This window comes from Camponotus vicinus, unplaced genomic scaffold, assembly GCF_025532165.1.
Source record: "Camponotus vicinus isolate PSW18456_S1 unplaced genomic scaffold, iyCamVici1.0 SCAF_1, whole genome shotgun sequence".
In the NCBI taxonomy this organism is placed as follows: Eukaryota; Metazoa; Arthropoda; class Insecta; order Hymenoptera; family Formicidae; genus Camponotus; species Camponotus vicinus.
Window position 1 is genome coordinate 8,381,743 of NW_028141945.1, and position 21,342 is coordinate 8,403,084.

At 32.5% G+C, this 21,342-nt stretch overlaps 4 protein-coding genes across 9 annotated transcripts in view; 3 read left to right on the plus strand and 1 right to left on the minus strand.

Annotated features, from left to right (window-relative positions):
• LOC145972056 (BRISC complex subunit FAM175B) overlaps positions 1 to 3,858 on the minus strand; it is a 31,984-nt gene extending 28,126 nt beyond the window's left edge. The window contains exon 1 of the mRNA XM_083100276.1: positions 3,405 to 3,858. The gene's annotated coding sequence lies outside the window, so the exon portion shown is untranslated. The remainder of the gene's footprint in view (positions 1 to 3,404) is intronic.
• On the plus strand, positions 921 to 7,652 carry LOC145972007 (FHF complex subunit HOOK interacting protein 2A). Its single transcript, XM_083100175.1, has 7 exons — positions 921 to 1,150; positions 2,240 to 2,644; positions 4,603 to 5,229; positions 5,386 to 5,836; positions 6,027 to 6,390; positions 6,564 to 7,064; positions 7,359 to 7,652. The coding sequence occupies exons 1-7, from the start codon at positions 1,106 to 1,108 to the stop codon at positions 7,456 to 7,458; spliced, it is 2,493 nt and encodes an 830-aa protein (XP_082956301.1). The 5' UTR covers positions 921 to 1,105; the 3' UTR covers positions 7,459 to 7,652.
• A 417-nt stretch (positions 7,653 to 8,069) lies between these two features.
• Positions 8,070 to 10,679, plus strand: LOC145973415 (DALR anticodon-binding domain-containing protein 3). 2 transcript variants are annotated; one of them, XM_083102762.1, is made up of 5 exons: positions 8,070 to 8,575; positions 8,911 to 9,547; positions 9,827 to 9,960; positions 10,146 to 10,313; positions 10,460 to 10,679. In XM_083102762.1, exons 1-5 carry the CDS (start codon positions 8,312 to 8,314, stop codon positions 10,577 to 10,579), a joined length of 1,323 nt encoding a protein of 440 aa, XP_082958888.1. In that variant the 5' UTR covers positions 8,070 to 8,311; the 3' UTR covers positions 10,580 to 10,679. The 2 variants fall into 2 exon arrangements, with proteins under 2 accessions (XP_082958888.1, XP_082958878.1); XM_083102752.1 differs by having other exon boundaries at positions 8,071 to 8,575; positions 8,908 to 9,547.
• Positions 10,680 to 11,431: 752 nt separating this feature from the next.
• Positions 11,432 to 21,342, plus strand: part of Mxd (MAX dimerization protein) — a 41,297-nt gene continuing 31,386 nt past the window's right edge. The window contains exons 1-4 of one of the 5 annotated variants that reach the window (XM_083100313.1): positions 11,432 to 11,768; positions 15,263 to 16,281; positions 18,325 to 18,418; positions 19,070 to 19,099. In XM_083100313.1, coding sequence (XP_082956439.1) covers positions 16,227 to 16,281; positions 18,325 to 18,418; positions 19,070 to 19,099 — 179 coding nt within the window. In that variant the 5' untranslated portion in view covers positions 11,432 to 11,768; positions 15,263 to 16,226. Of the gene's footprint in view, positions 11,769 to 12,647; positions 12,783 to 15,262; positions 16,282 to 18,176; positions 18,198 to 18,324; positions 18,419 to 19,069; positions 19,100 to 21,342 lie in introns of those variants that run through there. The other 4 variants (XM_083100324.1, XM_083100335.1, XM_083100331.1 and 1 more) reach the window with 4 other exon arrangements.

The window sequence follows — 21,342 nt, forward strand, 5'->3', positions numbered from 1 at the left end:
TACGTATATTGTAGATTTTCATTACTGCAGTATTTTCAAGTAAGTATGTAACATATATATAGCAACTATGTTTTTCGGTTATGTATTTGTAACATAAATGTATCATCACCGTTACTTTTGAAAAGGGGCGAAATTATAATATAACTACAACATTGCAGCAACTTTCACGTTATATAAAATGTGATATTGAAATGTATAGCTGTTATATAGTGAACACGTAATTGTGTCGACTGGGATATTAAAAGTTTCTGTTTTTTTTCACTATTTGTATACAAAATAAATATTTTCGAATAATTGAATATTATTTCTGTAAGAAGCTATTTATAAATGTTGTTGATATAAAAACATTATCTGGACATTCTACAAAAGCAATCCATACATTGTTTTTTTTTTTGGTTTATTTAAACATTTGGAATTTCAAAATCTTTTTGCTGGGCGCTTTCTGCAACTATGTAATTTGATGTTTTTAATGATATTTATTCATTGTTCTATTTTAGCTAGGCTAAATAAAATTTCATTGAAATTTTAAACTATTCTCTCGAAATTCTTTTGAAATGTTTACTGTTACAGTTATTTGTATTACAAACATTCTTATATAAAACGCGCATTCGCGTGATGATATTTATTCAGCTGTGTTGCCGTAATATATATTTATAATATGCGATTCGTGACGTTAATGTGAATTCACATTCAAAAACAAGGACACTAACGAAGCAATTGAATGATAGAATTAATTATGTATGGAAGAAAAAAAATTATACTTCTTAAATATAACAGAAAAGCGTAAGCGCATCGAACGTCATTAGCATCCATCCGATTGACACACAACCGAATCGTGCTCTCTGAATTTATTTACGACACCGGGTATAATTTCTCGCGCACGCGCGCGCACATATATATACGTGAGTTCGGTGTCGCCACCTGGTGCACCTTCGATCGTTCAACATCACGGGACACGTCAAAGTTGCGGTTCGTGGCTGCTATCGGAAAATTTATTCCTCACCGCGCGATGAGGCGCATCGGAATGACACTTCGCGAGAACGGCTTCCGAATTCGCGAATGAAAGCAAAAGGTGTGCACGAGTATATTCCGCGAATGAGTTAACATGATCAGCGGCATTCAGAACGCCCTGAAGAATGCCATTGACGTGGTGAGTAAAGATCAGTGGGTTACAACATCGACGTAGACATCGACGGCAAGGACGACGAGAATGTCTCCTATCGCGCAATTACGTTCGTTCTTGCGTTTCAAGATAAAGAATTTAGTGTTATTTAATTTCGATCCTGCAGGAAACCTACAAGAAAAAATCTAATAATGCATTAATCGCGAAATAATGACTTTGAAGAGAGATTTTGCTCGAATAAACTTTGCATGTTTGCAGAAAATTAGTTGAATATATGTTGACAGAAAAGAGTGTTTATCAATAAACAGAATGATATATATGATCTAAAGTTATATATATATATGCAAAAATTACTTAAATTTTTATATAATTTCTCATTCATCTAAGTAAATGTTATCTTCATTAAAGAAGAATTCTTTTTTCTACACAGAAATTATTATTCCAATATTTTCATAGTTGGAAACACATAATTTTCAAATTCCAATTTTTCAGATAACATATCAAAGTATTAGATGACACATTTTTCCAAGACTTTTTCAATATCCTGCAATTAAGTATTATTATATAAGAAAAAATATAAAATAAAAAATAATGTGAATATACACTATAAAAAATTCTATGCTATATATATTTTTTTGCTCTGATATTTACAGTTTTTTGTCTCATATTAAAATGAAATAAATGCATCAATTATCACAATTTAGAAAATGATATCAGTCACAATTTGGAATTAAAAAGAAATTAATTTATACATATACTACTTTTTCATTCCACTTTGTAATGAAAAATACAATAAAGAGAGAAATTATTTTGATTGAAAATTATTTATCTGAAATATAATAAATTATTTTCTTATTCATTATTTTAATTTTAAAACTTTTTAATGACATTATATTTATTTATTTCGGTGCGTGTCAATAATTCTGTACTACAATTGCGGTTGTTGATATATAATTTAAGATTGTGTCCTAAATACAAATGTAAACTTTAAAATCATTTTTCTGTTTTCAAATTTCTAACATCTTAATTTATTATGTGATTCTATTTAAATCAATCTTAAGAGTAAATTACTTTATTATGATTTCTTGATTTAAAATTTATGCTATACATTTTCAGATAGCCCCTCCGGCGACGCCATTGCAAGATTTTACTTATCATTGGAAGCAATTGATGAATTTCTATGTGAGCCATTTGACCGATTGCAAGGTTCCAGTACAGAACACCAATATACCTCGACATTTGGACGTATTACTAGAAATCTTACTACAAGAAGAGAAAGAAGTAAATGAACCGGGACCTTGCTTGGAATATCTTTTACAGCACAAACTTTTGGACCTTCTAGCCACCTTAGCTAGCGCGGAAACGCCGCCTGGTATGCGAACAGTTTGTCTCGCTTTCCTGAGGAAACTATTGGGTAGATCAAAATACCCTCTCTTACATCATGCATCTATCTATGCGCCTATACAACGACTCGTAGCACTTTGCAATGGAAATCCACCATCGCCAATTGAGAGTGAAGAGGTATAGTTAGCAGTAGAATTAATTTACTGCAATCTATTGAATTATATCACTCTTTATGTGGAAAAGTACTTATGATAAAACAAAGAATTTATGATTATAAGATATAACCATTTCATTCTACATATTATTTTTATATGTAGTTATCTGGCGTCTTTTTAAAGTTCAATTCTTTATTATATAAATTAGAAACTGTAGATAATTATACGCAAAAAATTTTCTATATATATATTTTTATATAGTAAAGAGATCTTGTAAATTATTTTTATATTATTTTCTTTTTCACGTAAATTTCATTTTACACAAGAAATATATTAATCGTAAAATTTACTAAACAAATTCTATTCTTCAAATTTCACTAAATAAATTATGTAAACTTTGTATAAAATATAACCTAAAAAAAAAAAATAAGATTTTCATTTTGTTTGAATTCATATTTTTTTTTTCAAAGATTTGTAATTATTTCCTATTATGATCTTTTTTTTTCATTTTCTTCTATATTTTAAAAATTATGTAATTATTCCAAGTATGTGTTTATTTATTATCTAGTTAATATTTATTAAAATTCATTTACTATTGTCTTTATTTCACATATTAAAAAATATTTAAAAAGTATATAAAAATATATAAAATCAAAAATGATGGAAATATTGCAATATTAATTAATATATCTAGACTGATGGCTTAGATACTGTGAACAATTTACAGATCATACATTCATTTACATCTAATTTCAAAAATATTTACGCATCTACTTACTGACCTGCAAGCATTATACTGGATCACGTTTTGTATCCGTGTCAGCGCTGGATATCAGTAGCTTTCTCATCTGTCAGCACGAAAAGATTATCTTCGTTAGTTCGCAGAATATTATTTCCCGAATAGTTCCACACTCCCAAATTATACACTGGCGAAATTTGATTTCAAATGCACGCGTTAACTGGCGCGAAATCCGCGTCTTCGACTAATTTCACTCTCTTTTATATTCGACTTTTCCCTAATCGGTGACGGGGCTAATTCGTGATTCCGAAATGTCACGATACACTCATATATACATCTTATTCCAACTCCTCGCTAACGTCTCGTGGCGAGGAGTAGCCCAGGAACAGTTTTGAGTCAGAATCTCGCAAGTTTTTTCGTCTCGCACACGTGAAAAATCACAAATTTACGCATACTTGAACGCACATCCGCCGACGTGAAACAATACACTTCGAATACGCCTTCGGCTAATTCCGTTCCTACTCGGTTGCGTTCGCTTTCGCGCCATCGGTCGAGACACTCGGCAATTTCGAAATTCGTCATTTCAGGCGTTCGCACGTGTACGTACGTATCGTTTTCGCACCTCTCGATTGTATTATACGGTAGATTGCCGGCTTTCCAATCACTCTGAAATCATAATGATTATCTTATTTAGGAGAAAAACATTTTTCATAGGTGAAGAAAATTGTAAATTACAACATGAAGTACACTAGTTGCGCTTCGGCTGATTCCGTTTATCTTCGGCTGTATTCGACATCGCGCCACTGATCGAGTTCAAAATGTCTTTTGTGATATCTACTCACGTATACATATATGTATATAATACATACGTAGCAAAAGAATTTTGTTGTTGAAGCAAAATTGTTATTGCAATATTTAATAAAACAGCAATTAAAACATTTTTTGCTGTCATATGTAATCACATTATTATAGCGAAGTTTATCGGTATATAAAAAAATCTTATTGAATAAATTTATATATAAAAAGAAGCGAATTTGTACTACTAAAGCAAAATAATTTATTCTTAACAAAATATATATTTATACACAAGAGATATTTTCTTGCCGCATTAGCATGTAATGACATTTGGAATCGATTTTGAAATCTTTAATATAATCATATCTTGGACAGAAAAAATTATATTTATCTCTTACTTAATTGTAAAGATATAACTATATAAAAAATATCATTTCCTTTTCTAGGTGCAATTTCTGCTCACGATCTGCTTTTTGGTGTGCAAATATCCTCATGTGACCAGCATCATCAATGATGCACCGATTGTGCAGACAACCAGCAATTCCATCAAGAAAGATAATGAAAAGACAGAGATCCAGAAGGTGACCTATGTGCCGACAAGAAGAAGGAACAATTCCAATCCCTTATTTGAGCCTTTGGATACCCAAGCAGTCACATTAATCAATCCGAATCTCTTCGACAAAGAACAGAGAAGATTGCTGCGTTCAAATAGATCTTTCAAGACAACCGCTTCATCGCAGGGCTCGTCGAGAAGATCGAACGAATCTATCTCCTCGAGGGAGGAGAGTGTATCATCGAGCCCTCTGGCTCAAAAATCTGTTTGCGATTCGCCTTCAATAGATACAAAGAGCAATGAACAGTGGAAAGAAAAGAGACAAGAAGATTCTTCGGGAAATAAAATCGACGAACATTTGCAAAACTTGAGAGACTTGCGATTAGACACTGATTGTAATGCTTACGATGATGCAAGTTATGTAGCAGTTGATAATCAAAGTTTGAAATCGTCACCATGTACACCGGAAAAGTCCAAGTGTCTTCTATTGGACGCCCTAATGAGTTACTTAAATAGCGCGGTAAACAATATACTGTTGATCTTTTAATTAATTATGATATAATTATGATATAACAATTGATGAGTTAATTATTGAACTGATTTATGAACTAATAATGAGCTAACTTTAATTGTAATATAAATAATATCTGATCGTGCTTTTATTGTTCGTTTTCAGGACAACACTGTAAGAATACGAGCATGCGAGGGAATAATGGTCCTGGCTTCCCTAGACGATCCTTCATTCGCGCAAACAGTGGCCAGGAGCGAGCTGCCGTCGATAGTGACAATTCGTCTGGAAAACTTGTTCAATGCTATCCCGGCACACGTAGATCACTTAGATATTTATAATGTGGATGTTACGTGGGGTCTGGACTCGCCGTTGTGGACTAAAGAGAAAAAATTCCCCGGTTGTCGGCAAGTCGCCGCATTTTTCATGTGGTTCGACTATTGTGACCAGTTAATCAGAGAGGCCCAGACAGAATTCGCTGAAACGCTGGCAAGGACCATCAGAGTGATGTTTTTTGAGAGAATAGTAACATCCGCCCTGGTCGATCATCATGTCGTACTTATCACAGCTCTAGTCACTAAATGTTTGAAAGAGATAACTTCCCCTATATTGTGCACAGGTATACAGAATAATTTGAAAATATAAAATACTGTAAATGACTGTACAATAGTGTGCAGGCGAAATCTTAATTTTTTGAAATCTTTTTAGAAGATAGTGCAATTTATAACTAGGTTTTTCCTAATCTGATGCCGAAATTTTTGGGAATTTTGTCGATTTATCCTATCTCTGAAGTTTTAACGATTTTTCAGAGGTGAGTTATTGGTTGGTCGGACAAGATAGAGATCCAGAAATACCAAATGTGTGGACGTCACCAGTATTACATAGACTGATAGAGAATTGCTTTACGGATAGTAACGATTTAACAGTGGAGACACTAAAATTGTTTGAGGAGGCAATAGATAAGAGAAATGAACACATACTGCATTGTCTCATGCTGATTTATCTATCAACGCGAGCATATTATGATAATACTGCCGCGGATAGTGCTATCGCCTCGTGGAGCGATGAGGAAGACGAAAGAGAAAAGGAAAAAAAGGGATTTTTAGATCTCTCCTACGAGCAGAATCACAGTCGTACCTTAGCACCGAGTAATATCCATCGAGTTATCAACTGGTAAGATGACTGGTATAATGTTAAAAATTAAAAACTAATTAAAAATAAATAAGCATATATTGATTGTCAAGAATTTAAAATATGCCAGTCTGTTATGCTTTTTCAGAAAATGATATAAACAAGAGAAAACTATAAATAACTCAAATGCTACAGATCTCTGACTTTTATTTCAGTTTCCTGTCATTGATGCCGCGTTACTTGCAAACAGATTGCGATGTTAACAATTACGAAAAATATATGCCAGCTTGGGAACGGCAATATTCTCTGGTACTTTCCGATTGTGCTCTGATGGCATGGCCATTGGAGGCAGTAATGGTAGATGATTCTGCAAGTTCTGATTCGCGACCGGAAGCCGACCATTGCTCAGGTCGATTCTACATGGGACCATTCCTGAGCATGCTCTTTGATAAAGTCAGCAATATGCCGAGACAAACATATGAAGTCAATCTAGAAGTTACAGGATTGATCTCTAGATTGGCGTTACTGCCGCATCCGTACCTGCACGAATTTTTGCTGAATCCACTGCTACCTCTGCTACCTGGCACAAAAAGTCTGTTCTTGTGCTTACAGAAAGTCATCAAACAGCTTGTCAGCGAAATACCAAAAACTGCAGAGAGTAAGACAATGCTGAAAGAAACAAGGTTAAAATTATTGAATGATTGTTCTCAAGAGGAGTAAGTTGGATTTGATTTGTAATCAGTTAATATTTTTAGTATTTTCGCAATCAAAATAAATTCCATCTTAAAATTAAATAAAAAATAAAGTTTCACTTGCTAATTTATACTTATGAAGCTTAGTTCTTGGGAAATATTTTTTTCTGTTTGAGATTAAAGGCTAAATTAGTTTTTCACTATCATTATAAAATTAGAAAAGAAAAATTTAAATTTAAATTTGTTGAATTTGCATTATTAAAATATTTTACACTATGTATAAATTATTTCTTATCTGTTCTGATATTCGTATTTCAGGGAGAAAGAAAATATTTTATATGAAAGCGCCATAGTAACAGAAGAATTTTGCAAAGATCTCGCAGCTATAGCATATGTTAAGTATCATCATTCTATTTAACAAACTTTTACATACAAAAAATTTGTTAAATAGAATAATGTAACACTTAAGTAAATTATAGATGTTAATATATATTAAAGACTTAATTTACTTGTATTTTAAGTAGCAAATTCTTTTTGTGATATTTTGTAAGATACACAAATCTATAATTATATAATAAATATGCAAATATGTTTAAATTATTACTACAAAGAGCAATATTGTTTTATTTTAATAACCCAATTAACAAATTTCTGGAATATCTATTAATCTATTTAAAAAAATATATGTACACAAAATATAAAATTAAGTAAAATATAAAATTAAAGTGAGTAACAGTCCATGTTTTTGCATTATCTTTATATTTTTTTTCTAAAATATTTTTACATCAAAATTATTGATACATATAAAGTATTTTATTTATAATACAAATGTTTATTTCCTTGATATAAAAAATACACACACACTATATATGTATAAATACACATTTCTTATATAAAATAACTACATAAGAACAAATAGCTAAAGGATAAGTAATTTATCGAGATAGAATAGGACCCATTGGAAATATGATACATAAAATGTTTTTTATATACCCTTTTCTTTTTCCAAGCTATGATCATAACCTATGTATTTCGTTTCAGCTGTCGAAAATTCAGCTAAATTAAGTAAAGACTATCCATTTATTTGCATCTTTTAGTAGTTTTTTTCTCTAATATATTTATCTGTATACATCTCTATACATCTATATTTATCTCAGCCTATGCAAAAAATAACAATATAAAAACATACAATTTACTACGACAGACTGTTAGGTTAGTAGCTGTCACTTGATGCCACGCTATTGATCAGCTGATTCAATATTAGATTTTCGATGGAAAGCTGGATGGAATTTAATATCAAATCTGTTATTGATAATATTGTCTTTCACCTGACTGGCGACAAACATAAAAATTCTTCAATAATCAAAATAAATAATGAAAATTTGTGCGCAAATGGAGAGCTATATTTTTTGTGTAACTTTAAAGCGTGGAAGAGTATCTCAACGTGCACCAAGAATTGCACAAGTATTTTGCAACACTTCATTCACATACACGGTATGACAAAAGATGATATAGATGCAGATGTGACAGAGGAGGTAAATAAATATTTTGAACATTGATTGTTTATATTAAAACTAACCTAATTTAAATGGACCTAAAAATATATTCGTTCTAATTGCATTTTTTTATATACTTTGTATATTGTATAAAATATATATATATTTATGTTCAAATATATATATGTTCAAAACATATAAAGAGAAAATAGAACAATGCAAAAAAATGTACTAAAACGAATAAACTTGATAGATCTTTTTTTCTATTGTATATGAAATGTTACATTAAAGTTTGTCAAACACTCTTACATGACATAAACATCTAATAATCGAATACTATGTCTTCTATGATTATAAAATCTAAATTTCAGCAGATCTTCAAACAATTAATACTGAAAAGTAGCAGCTGGCCAATAAGAATACAACAATGCATGTTGCAAAGAGAAAGAGTCTGTTTATTCTTAAATCGAGAAGATATCATTGCCAATAGTATAAGAATGGCTGTCGAACATAGGATGATGTTTGGAAAAACTCAATCAACTGGTAAAACATTTAATTTGAAGTATCAGCCTGATATACAATCAGATCTTACTTCTCACAGACTGTGTCTAATAAAAAATATTGCTGCAAAGGCATTAAGTCTACATGGATATACATTATCCACTGAGGAAGATTGTGCTAGCAAATATATGTTCACCAGCAAATCAGAAGGATCAGTTGACAAGGGATATGAGAAATATATATGTGGCGTTGTAAAGAATTGCCATACAAATTCGAAAGAAATATGTCTCACATGGGAGCAATATGTAAAATGTAAAATGAATCAATTGGCAGAATTAAATGAACATAAGCTTCTTGAGAGCAAACTAAATAATACAAAGACAGATTTCTTTTTGCACAATTTGGCTAATGCCATTATCACTTTTGAATTAATGGCTGTGAAACCTAGTCGATCAGTTGTTATAGGAAATAATAATTTTCAAGATAATAGAAGCAGCACAAATAACAGAGGTTTATATATCTTCAATATTAATAAATTATTAATTTTTTAATAAACTAAATTTTTAAATTAATTCTAATAAAAAACTTTTTAATCTTTCTTAAATCTTAAATTTGTTTAATTCAATCATTTAATCAAGCTATATTTTGTATTTGAATTTCTGTGATCATAAAAAACATTTAGCAATAATTATTTTAAAATAATCTATAATTTTATTTAGTAAATATTTATGACAATAAATAAGAACTTTTGTATATTAAAAGTAAATATTGTATGTGTAAATATTGTAGGTGCTGCATTTGTGTTGTACAACACTGCCAGAATATCAACAATTATAATGAAGTACAAAGAGAAAGTATCATGTGGCAATTATCCCAGTCTGCCAAATATCGAAAATGTAGATTTCTCACAACTACATGAAGAAGTATAAAGAACATTTTTAGTTTATTTTATATTTTTACAATTTTGTAATAATAATAATTCAAAAATTTTCTATTTGTATAATCTTAGTTTGACTTTCATCTTAAAGATTTTTTGTCATGAATTTATTAATTTATTAATCATTTAAGCTTTGTTGATTTTATAAAGAAACATTTGATTTGTTTGCAGGATGAATGGGAGCTCATATATAATTTTATCTTTGGATATCCACAAATGATAAATGATTGTTTAAAGTGCGAGACGAATTTTTGTATTTATCCACAAGTATTATGCCTATTTCTATCACGATTATGTCAAAAGTTCAGTATCTACTATCGAAGAATCAGAATTTTAACGGTAAGAGAAAAAGCTGAAAGTATGATATTTACTTAGTTATTAAGCTGTATATTTTTGTATACTTTATGCTTTTTATTCTTAGATATGCCAGATTATATTTTAAATCTTATTTCTTTTTTCTTCAAATTATATTTCATAAATTGCAGGAAGGAAGTGATCATTTGATTTCCAAAATGTTTGCAAGATTGTATATGTTACACTCATTGCAAATTGTACTCGAGAATGCATTAGACATTTTGGGCATCACACCAGTATCGCGAATGTGATATAAAATCGCGAAAAGAAAGATCTAAATAATCTTTATTTAAAAAATAAAAATTTAATAAGATTTTTATAAAATGATAATAAAATATAGTTTGACAATTATATTCATGGACAGATTCTTCTCTTTTATATTGCTATAAAATTTTATTTAAAAAAAATTTTTTTAATTATTTAAAAGTTGTTATATTCCATTAGATTTTTTATATAATATTACATATGTAGTAATATTTAATTGTTTTAATATTTCCACTCTATCTCAAGATTTTAACTTTCAACTACTTTATATATTTTTTTAAATCATGGTACTTTTATCTTTTTGATTTTTTTTAATTTTATTTTGAAAAATTTCAAAAATATTTCTTTTTCAGCTGTTCAGCTCTATCTTATAAAGTAAAATTGCTCGAGCAAAAAAAGATCAGCCAAAAATTATATATATCTAATGCAGAGATCGATTTTCCTCAGATGAATTATATATAATTTTGATTTCTTTTATAATTTTAAGCAAAGACACTATAACATTTCAATCCTCTCTCGATCTAAATTTACATACGCGAAGAGCGAATCGGGTCCGTTCGGCTTCGCTCGCCTCCGTTCAGCTGCGCTCGTTATCGCTCAGCCCACTGGAAGAGGACGACAGCGGCGACGCTGGGCGGCCAGCTGTTTGTTTTGTTTTCGGGCATGAGATTCACGTGACAGCCGGCGGGTGTTGGTGGCGGCACGCGACGTTCGCGGCGACGGTTGTTACAGCGACGGCGATTGGCCGCCGTGGCGCGCTTGCCGCCGCGCACGGCCAATCGCTGCGGCCGTAAGCGCGCGCATCGCCGCGAAGAGCGCTGCTGCCGCCGAAGAGAGCGTTTGACATCGATAAATGTGTGCGAGTGCTCGCGAAGCGCGGAGGTGTCAGGCTGTCGCTCGCTCGCTCGTCCGCTCGTTCGTTCGTACGTTCCGAATCGTTCGTGAATCGTCGTTACCGTTATTGTTCGAGTCGTCGCGCATCACGATCGCCGTTTTCGCCGTCGTGGCCGCCGCTCATTCGCTCTCCACTCGCGTTCGGCATTGTTCGTTGTCCGATCAGCCCGCTCCCACCCCGCCGCCGCCGAGCGCCCCTCCGCCCCCGTGGGAAACCTAGCGCGAGAGAGCTAGCGCTGGGCAGAGTTGATCGTCCACGCAACAAAGTGAACAGGCACTCTTGTCAGTCTCTCTCTCTTGTTCTCTTTTTATTTTTCTCTCGCTCTCTCTTTTTATATACATATATATCTTTGTATCCGACTCTCCCTTTTCTTTTTTCGCTTATCTTCGCACACTCCTTTATCACCGTGGCCTGTGCCAAATGTCATCGAGCGGATGTCAAGCGTATATATACGTATGTATACGTACAGTAGGCGCCAATAATGCCTTAACATATGAAATTGGTCGCATTCAAGATTAATAATAACTTAATAATAACTAGTCATTATTAATCTCGAATACGACCAATTTCATATGTTAAGGCATTATTGGCGCCTACTGTACGTAAATATACGCAGGGGCGTGAATGTATATTTGTATACGTACATACATGACGTATATAATGTGTGCATGTATTATGCTGCCGCGTATGTGTGTATGCATGTATGTGTCATCAAGTAGAGAGACGTATGCATACGGGGCGCCCTGTATGCGCGACGAGGGGATCTCAGCTGGCGCATTCTAGTGGACGTTCGGGTAGAAAGTGCTGTTGCGCGGAGGCAGGTCGCCTGCCGCCTCTCTTTGTTTGCGAGTTATCAGCTGGCGTGTTGCTAGCGCCTCGTAACAATATAACAATCTCGATCCGCGCAGCAGTAGCAGCAGCAGCAACGGGCTTCGGCGAATCCAAATTGTCAGACAATTCTTTGTTCGAAAATAACGCGCGCGAAAGAAAGTTTTATTCAAAATCGCCCATAGAGAGTGTTGTTTGAGGCTCATTCCCGTCCTTCCCCGCCCCCTTTCTCGCTTCCTATTGCATATATTCATCGCATTCAATCGTAATGACAGATGGCTTTTCGGTTAACTTTTAAAGTAGCGGATTTTTATAAGAATAGAAATCTTAGCTCTCTCTCTCTCTCCTCGCGATATTAAAAAGAATCAATTTCTTATAATATTGTCGTGCGAGGTAAAGATCAATTTCAAGTTTATATCAAAGAATGTGCTATAAATATTCAACGCGGCGAGAAAGCGAGATATCCGGTAATGTATACTAAACGTTATAAATGTCTTTATTTTTTCTTCGATATTCCTTGAATCAATGCGCGCGCGACAGAGTTTGCTGGAATTCACACACGCGTTCATAATTGAATAACTTGAGAAGAAGTTATTTTTAACAATAAGAAAAATGAAGAAACTAGACAAAATGTCTAAACTCAAAATTAAGAGACATAAAGTTCAAATTATTTACCTGGATAAAAAGAGATTTATTCTTTTCTTCTTTCTTGCTTTCTTCCCTTTTCTTGATCATCTCGTTTTACATCAGACTTCTACGCTTTCATTTTTTACCTATGCCCTTTTCTTTTTCAGGCAAATGTATACTTATTTTTTTAATGTACAAAATATAACAAATAGAGTTTCTTGTATATAATTTTTTTGTTGTGATTATTTTGTTTAATTTATTGCACATTTTTAAAACATTAATAACATTCGTTATATAGCTATTAGTACATCCGTGTTATGTAAAATACGGAAAATTAATAAATTTTCTTTTCTTTCTTCTTTAGTTCTCTTAGTTTTCTATTTATGATCATATACAGATAGTATATCTTTTATCTCGTAATACGTTTTTCTCTCTAATACAAAACACGTTGCGTGATTATTTTTATCTGAAATGGCTTCTTTTTCCATTTATAATTGTTTGAATAATACATAATTAATGAGTATTAAACATACGATGGAAAAAAGTTTACAAAAGGATACTGACACAAATAGGACATTAGTACATAATTCATATTGGGTCTGTTCTTTTTAGCTACACTACTGTACTAGTGCAATAAGTTAGAAAGAGACAAACATACTTTCTTTCACTCTAACTAATTGCACTAGTGCAGTAGTGCAGCTAAAAAGAACAGGCCCATTGTCTACACTACAACTATAGAATTTCTTTTTAATTTTTAATTCACGAATTATAGCCTTTAATTTTTTTTATTTTTAGAAAATAGAAAGTACATATCAAATAATTTTACTAGGAATATGGGTTTATGAAATATTCCAGGGTATTTTTTTATGTTTTAGAGATATATAATAGTAATGATGGACAAAAATAATCATATAGTACTTAATAATCACATATTTAATAATTTATAAAATAAATATTACATAATTAAACACATTAACAAATTACTGTTAAACATTAAAGATAGATTTTTAATAAAAACTAATAAAGACGAATTAATTTTTTTATTATACTTTATTTTTAACAACATGTGCTCTTTAATATCTCTAATATATATATATATATATATATATATAAAATATATATATATAAAATATATAATATATATATATATATATATATATATATATATATATATAAAAAGACAGTATGTCATAAATTATACATTTCTTTTAAACTTAAGTGTATATACCACATGTATACATACACATATATATAGTATATTAAAATATTTGATAAAAATTAGTTAAAAGGCTACAAGGACCAACGCAATGGTGGAAATATGCAAAAAATAATAAAACGGTTATTACAATAAAATAACCATACGAAAATGTTTATTTAATTTGAACATGACAAACGCCGCGTTTCAATCCAATTCGGATCCTTTTCAATGTCGACTAACAAAGTGAATAATAAACATTAAGATAAGAAAAATTAACGGTCATAGGAGAAATGTAAATAAGTTTCGGAACAACGCAAAGTCAATTGGATTGAAACGCGGCGTTTGTCATGTTCAAATTAAATAAACATTTTCATATGGTTATTTTATTGTAATAACCGTTTTATTATTTTTTGCATATTTCCACCATTGCGTTGGTCCTTGTAGCCTTTTAACTAATTTTTATTGATTTTATCTAACGGACCTTTATTTCATTATAATAATTTTAAAATATTTGCTTTTGTGTCTCTCTTGTATAAAGTCACGCGGTCAAGCTCTTTTTTATTAAATCCTAATAAGATCGTAAATGTGCGATAAAGGATAAAATTTTCATGCGTCTTCCGTCGTATGTTTTTAACTCGTAGGGAATTTCATTTCGAATCGTATAATAAATTTTGCTTTATCGCAACTTGCTATATTTATCCGTTTATTTCCATCTCTCTCGCTCTCGCTCTGTTTCCGTTTTACTCGCTGTTTATTTTTCTCGCGTTACGCGACCGCGCGTAGGCGTATTCTCTTTTTCGTTCCATCCCGCTTTCTTCTTCCGTCTTCTCGCTCTTTCACTCGTCGTACGATGCTCGCGTCTCTGCGTGCGTGCGTGTATGTGTGTGCGTGTATCACGTTATACGTGTGTGTGCGGACGCGCGCACGCGCTTGTGTTTACTTGTGCGTATGCGCTGTTCGCGATTGGCTTCTCTCGGCGATTCGAAGCGCAGTTACCTCACGCGGTACTTTATGGAAGCATTGTGTTGTCGGAATCGTATACGCGTAATCGCGTTCGCGAGAAGAGAGTGCTGAGCACGATAGACGATGATGATAATTGGTTTTCTCTTGTGTGATCTCTAGTGTAATCGCGGTAAATGTGGTGATAATACACGGTGTGGAAGGAGCAGCGGAGAGAGCAAGAGGGGAGAGAAGATTCCGTGGACCAGGAGGAAGGATAAAACGATCAGGACAATCACGATTGAAGAGGAAATACATCGGGGAACGCGCGGCTTCGACGTGTTTGGTGATCCGACGATTATTATACGACCCTATTGTTGATACGACGCTGGGGACGCTCGAAGGGCAGGAGAATTTCAAGTGTCGCGCGAAGACGTTCGACATTGGCGACATTGTTGACAGTCGGTGATTGACGTTTAACGAGATCGAAGCAATCAAGTATCCGCAAGTGGACAAGTTCGTTAACACTGGAATTTCGTGGGAACGAGTTTTATCAACCGGAGTGAGATTCGACGACCGAGAGGACTCGTCCTGAGGGATCCTCGTTGATTTTTATCGCGCTCGCGACAGGGGAATCGCTGTCCGAGGCTCGGTCGAGAGCAGCAAGCGCGGAGGAAACCTTCTGCGTATCGGTTCTCGCCGCCGTCGCCGTCGCCGTCGCCGTCGTCGTCGTCGTCGTCGCTGTCGCCGCCGCCGTCCGCGGATCGTGCACGCTCCTCGCTCGGTGCGCGTCGTCATCGTCGTCGCTGGTCGCGCGCGGTGCGCGCAGTTACGTGGCCGAAGGTAACCGAAGCGCGGCGGAATCGCCCGAGGCGGCGCGGCACGGCACGGCGGCCGAAGACATCACGATTACGTATCTCGCGGCCCTCCCCCTTCATTCTCGCCTAGACGCCCGTCGTACGCGCACGTGCGCGCGCGCGCGGGTGTGTGTGCGTGTGAGTGTACTGCTGCGCGAGTGCGTGCGCCGCCGCCGCTACCGCGTTCCGTCGCGTGTGTCCCGTCGGCTGTGCTCCGAAGCGTGCGGCAGGAGGAGAGGAAGAAAGAGTGAGCGTGAACGGAAGCCAGGATTACGCCAAACCGAGGAAATATGAGCATTGCTGCCCTACTGCAGGCCGCCGAGTACATTGAACGAAGGGAAAGAGGTGAGTGTTCCTCGCGCTTCTTATTCTCTCTCTCTCTCTCGCACGCGCATTCTCTCTCTCTCTTTCTTTCGTGTCTGATTTAATTTAATTTCATACGTTTTCCGCTTATCGCGATGTCGACATCTTGGTGATTATAATCAATCGTATCACGCGGGTGAATGTTCAGTGTAATGTATAAGTTTTTGTAAAACAAGGTATGCGATGTTATAATTAAATTCCGGTTAAGTTATTAAATCGCGTAAATGTAAAGCAAAGGAAAATTAAAAATTATTCCACACGCGTAACTTAATTTTATCGTGACAGGTTTAAATGTTTAATTACATAAAGTAACGCATTTTTGTAATATAATATTTTTAATATATCTTTGACGTGTATGTAGTATTTTTTTTTACTTAAAGTTGTTATCTGGAATCAACACGTCGGATATTGTTTTATTTCATTAAAAGTTTGAGCATGCTGATAAAAAAAGTTAGAAAAATAAAATCTTGAAATTATCGGGTTTTTTTGCTGTTAATTCCGATGTGTGTCTGCTTTAAACTTTTTTTTTCGCATAACAATTAATCGAATCGCCTATGAAAGTTTATGGTTAAATTCAGCCTCGATCTCTTAAAAAAATACATGAGCGTATATTATATATAATTCGAATCTTTCAAATAAATTCTCTTTTTGAGGACGCTTCTATTTGGAATGTATCCCTTTAACGAGAAGTTTGATTTAAAAATACGCTTCATCTCGCCACCGCTATCTTTGTTTTCATAGTGGATCGTACGCGGCGCGATGATCTCATTTTATCACTCCACTTATAATGCTGCTGCGTCGCACTTAGAGCCGCGTGCATGCGAGGATGCACGTCGTTTTCCGCGCGCGTGCGCACGCGTGTTCCCTCGTGCGTAGTACGACGTTAGATTTCCGAAAGAGCGATCGAGTGTTGTCGTTCGCATACGAATTTCGCAAGTTCCAATTTTATGTAACGCTCTTGTGCAAAATAAACGTCGTTTGTGATAATCGAATGTTGTACTATATCGATCGAATTAAAGTAACGCGTAATTTTTTTAACAAGGCATAAAGTCCGCTCGCTCTTCTGTAAAATATCAGATTTTTTAAATTATCGTAAATTTGCAGAAACGTAAAAATCGGAAAAAAAATATATACATTATACATAAAAATATATAAATTACTTTATGATCGTGAAATCAAACATGTTTATATTATAATAAATGCCGAAGAATTATGTATCTAATTTCGATTAAAATGAATCACGAATATTTTTATTGAAATTTTGATGAATTCGCGAATGAAAGTAAAACTGATGTAAATCTAAGAAAGTACGATCCCCGAAGTTTTGTCTCAATTTACCTGTGACCTTTTTATTTATGGAAATTTATTCTAAAGTTTCTATCTATTTTTATCTGATTTCAAATATCTACCCGTATCTTAATTTAAAGTCAAGCTTTATTTATACAAATATATTCCAATGTATTTATTTTTCAACATCAATTTGATACATTTGTGTACTCCAATTTAATTCGATATTTGTAAAAATGTAAACATTACACGTGACAAGCAATATGAGCAATATGAGCCTAACTCGAAAATACATACTTATTGAATTGAAATAATTGAATGTTTATTTGTTTGAAAAATCACAAAACGAGGCACGATCGTACTTCGATCGGACGTGACTCTCCTGGTATAGTCTAAAACGTGACTTAATATCGGTGCATTCGCGTCTTCACTCGCTCCATAACGAGCTTAACGAGCTTCGAAAGTTTCAACTCTCTCATGAGAGTCACGTTGCGATTTTTCTTATAACGAAATAAGTGCATTGTTTTTGAAGATAAAATTTTATTAAGAATAAATTCGTACGATATTAAACATTTTGAAGCTGAAGAGATGACATTTAGCGAGAAAGACGAGTAATTTTCATATCTCCATTTATTAAGCTTCGCTTATTTTGATTACGTAAAGCTTAGGATATTAATTTTAGAATACTGTATGTAATTTTATATTCTATTTATCGATTTTATCGCTTTATAATTACAGAAGCTGAACATGGCTATGCTTCAACGATGCCAATACCCGATGATATGCGGACGGTTACAAAGAGGCCAAAGACAAAGAAGTCCCAAGGCAGCAGGTTTGTTTGCACAGATATCTTTTTAGAAATGACATTTAGAAATTTATTCAAATTTTATAAGTCGAAATTATTATTTCAATTTTTCCATATGTTAAATTTTGCAACATTAATGATTTTTTTTCCTTTTTTCTCACATTAATATAAACTTTTCAAGTGCGTTTTATATATGAATTATTTCTACAATGTCATATCTAATTTTCAAACTGTAGAAGAAAATTTTATACAAATATTTCAATTTCATACATTTTCACAATCTTGTTGTAACTCGAAAAATTTTATTAAATCGTACTTTTCGAAATCCGGCATCTCATATACAACTCAAAATATTTCCATTTGGCGCAATTAATCGTTTATAATTTATAATAAAATTCAACTACACTATTACATTTATAGCAATAGTGTAGTACATATTTCTATTACACTATTGCTATAAATGCTACTATTATTCCATTTTAAATTATTTAGCTGCATTTGTAATACGTTTTATCTGATAAATAATCGTCTTTTCGATTTTATATCATGTTTATGTTGTATCAATACTAATCTCGACATTATTATCGTTCAATTTCTGGTCTTATCATAAATCATGTTTTTGAAAGACGAAGATGAAGAGAAAGATGTAACGAACGTGTTTTCTTTTATTTCTTTCAGGACGACTCATAACGAATTGGAGAAAAATAGGTGAGTGTTTTACAAATAAATTAGTAAATGTTTTACTAACAATATATAAGTTGATTAACATATAATTATAACTTATAACTTGTATGAGTTATAATTATTTCATATTTTTTCAATCTTGTACTTCATCCACTCCCACACATTGTGAAAAATAATTTAAATTTAAAAATTTAAATTTGTAAAAAAAAATTTCTCTTTTTTGTTATCTCAATGAAGTTCGATGAACTCGATGATCTCGATAAACTAATTGATAACATATTAACCGTAAAATATATTTATAAATATCTTTTTTTGTCGGAAGCTGCAAATAAATTTAAATATTTGTCAAAGATAAATGATTTAATATATATTAATAATTGATATATTATAATAAATGTTGAAGAGAGGGACTGCTCATTTGTCTTATAAATTAAATTTATGCAGCGTAAATATATATTTATAAATTCATAATTTATGAAAACAAACCTGTTATAGATCAATATTGGAATGTATTGAAGATATATATATATATATATATATATATATATATATATATATATAAATCAAATTATAAATGTAAGATTATAAATTATTAAAGAAAAATAATTTAGAGTATTAGAAAAATATTGAAATAAAATCAGAATTTGTCAAATATTTAAAATACAATAATATTGTAATATTCTTACATTAATTTTTTAAAAATAAAAAAATGAAATATGTTAGTAGAGATCAATACATTTTGCATTGAAGGGAGATGAAGTAGAGAGGTGGAAAAATAATTGCAGGATATTGGATTTTCAACGTAGCGTTATAATTCGGAGCCAAAAATGTGAAAACATGCGTAACTACGTTATAAACTGTAACGCAAATACAAGGTGTAACAGAGCAAGCGAGTTTTCATATTGGTCGTTTCTGTGTCACGCTACCCCTTGTGTAACTTCTTTTGCTCCCCTTATCCCTCTCCCCATCACGATCACTATTCGCACATGGGCTGCTTGGGTATAAAAAAAATCGATAGTTCGCCTGCGACCATCTCGCTTTCTCTTTTATTCTCCAGAGCACTTCTTCTATCCCCTTTCTCTCTCTCTCTCTCTCTCTCTCTCTCTATACATCGCTGACTAGCGAGAATTTTGACCTTTTTTTCCTCCAAATATTTATAGTCTATTTTTCAACACAACATCGAAACAATTTAAAAAATTCTCGAAATACGGACGTGCGAGTATAACATGAATATAGATTAATTGCATATTAACTTTTCTCATTCATTTTGCTTATGTTAATATGATGTTTTATGTGGAATTTATATTTGGAACTATTCTTACAATGTAAATTATATTCGATTTTACAATGATTAATGTTGATAATATTGTATGGAATTACTTTCAATATTTCCATAAATTTGTGGTAAATTTTTTTAAAAATTGAAAGGAGAGAAAAATTGAGATTTTATAGAAAAACATGGTGATATACAATATTAAATATTACTAAATTATTTGTTTTCTTCTAAAGGCATTATATAAAATTGCAGTTTTTTTTTTCAGAATTTAATATTTTATATATAATAATTTTACTGAAAAATAATAAGCTATAAAAAAGTATTTGGAGGCGCAAGCTGATATTTTTTTTAAATTGTTGTTTATAAAAATTTAGAATGTTGTTTATAAAAATTTAAAATCATTTGTTTTTCTTTTTTAAAAAGTTAAATTTTTTAATTTATGTTGGTTATATATCTATATTAATAAGTAAATAATGCGCAAGAATGTATTATGTCTGACAAATGTGAAAAACATAGAAGCCGATGACACATTGTCCTAAATTTGGCACATGTTGTGTGGTGGAAATAAATTTACGGCGAATTTTGTACGCGCGCGCGAAGTTTAGACTCATATCACATTAAAATTACGATTAAAATTGAATTATGATCGATTATATCTATGATAGCTATGAAGATACCTTTGGTATCTTCTTTTGCATTTTATATTCTTTTTTTACATTTTTCTTAGCGGTTTATATTGGTTTAGAAAATTCTACGTTAATTCTACGTTATTATATACAAATTTCTTTTACTCATTGTTTGCCTTATCTTACTAATTATTGCTTTTAATTAAAAGTCGGCGGTTCATTGATCGAAGATCAGAAAAATACAGCATAAAATTACATATCACTTATACACTTATACTTATACATTTAAAAGATAAAGAGAATCAAAGGATTTTAGGCTTAAAAGAATTAAAATAATTACATACTTATCGAATTTGTATTTATTA

What these genes read in the sequence shown, in the direction of transcription:
- LOC145972007 (XM_083100175.1), top strand. Translation starts at nt 1,106, where the DNA reads ATGATCAGCGGCATTCAGAACGCCCTGAAGAATGCCATTGACGTG. An exon ending in TGAGTTACTTAAATAGCGCG is followed by an intron (nt 5,230 to 5,385) that starts GTAAACAATATA and finishes GTTCGTTTTCAG; the next exon opens with GACAACACTGTAAGAATACG. An exon ending in AATGATTGTTCTCAAGAGGA is followed by an intron (nt 7,065 to 7,358) that starts GTAAGTTGGATT and finishes TTCGTATTTCAG; the next exon opens with GGAGAAAGAAAATATTTTAT.
- LOC145973415 (XM_083102752.1), top strand. Translation starts at nt 8,312, where the DNA reads ATGGAAAGCTGGATGGAATTTAATATCAAATCTGTTATTGATAATATT. An exon ending in ATGCAGATGTGACAGAGGAG is followed by an intron (nt 8,576 to 8,907) that starts GTAAATAAATAT and finishes TCTAAATTTCAG; the next exon opens with CAGATCTTCAAACAATTAAT. An exon ending in TCTCACAACTACATGAAGAA is followed by an intron (nt 9,961 to 10,145) that starts GTATAAAGAACA and finishes ATTTGTTTGCAG; the next exon opens with GATGAATGGGAGCTCATATA.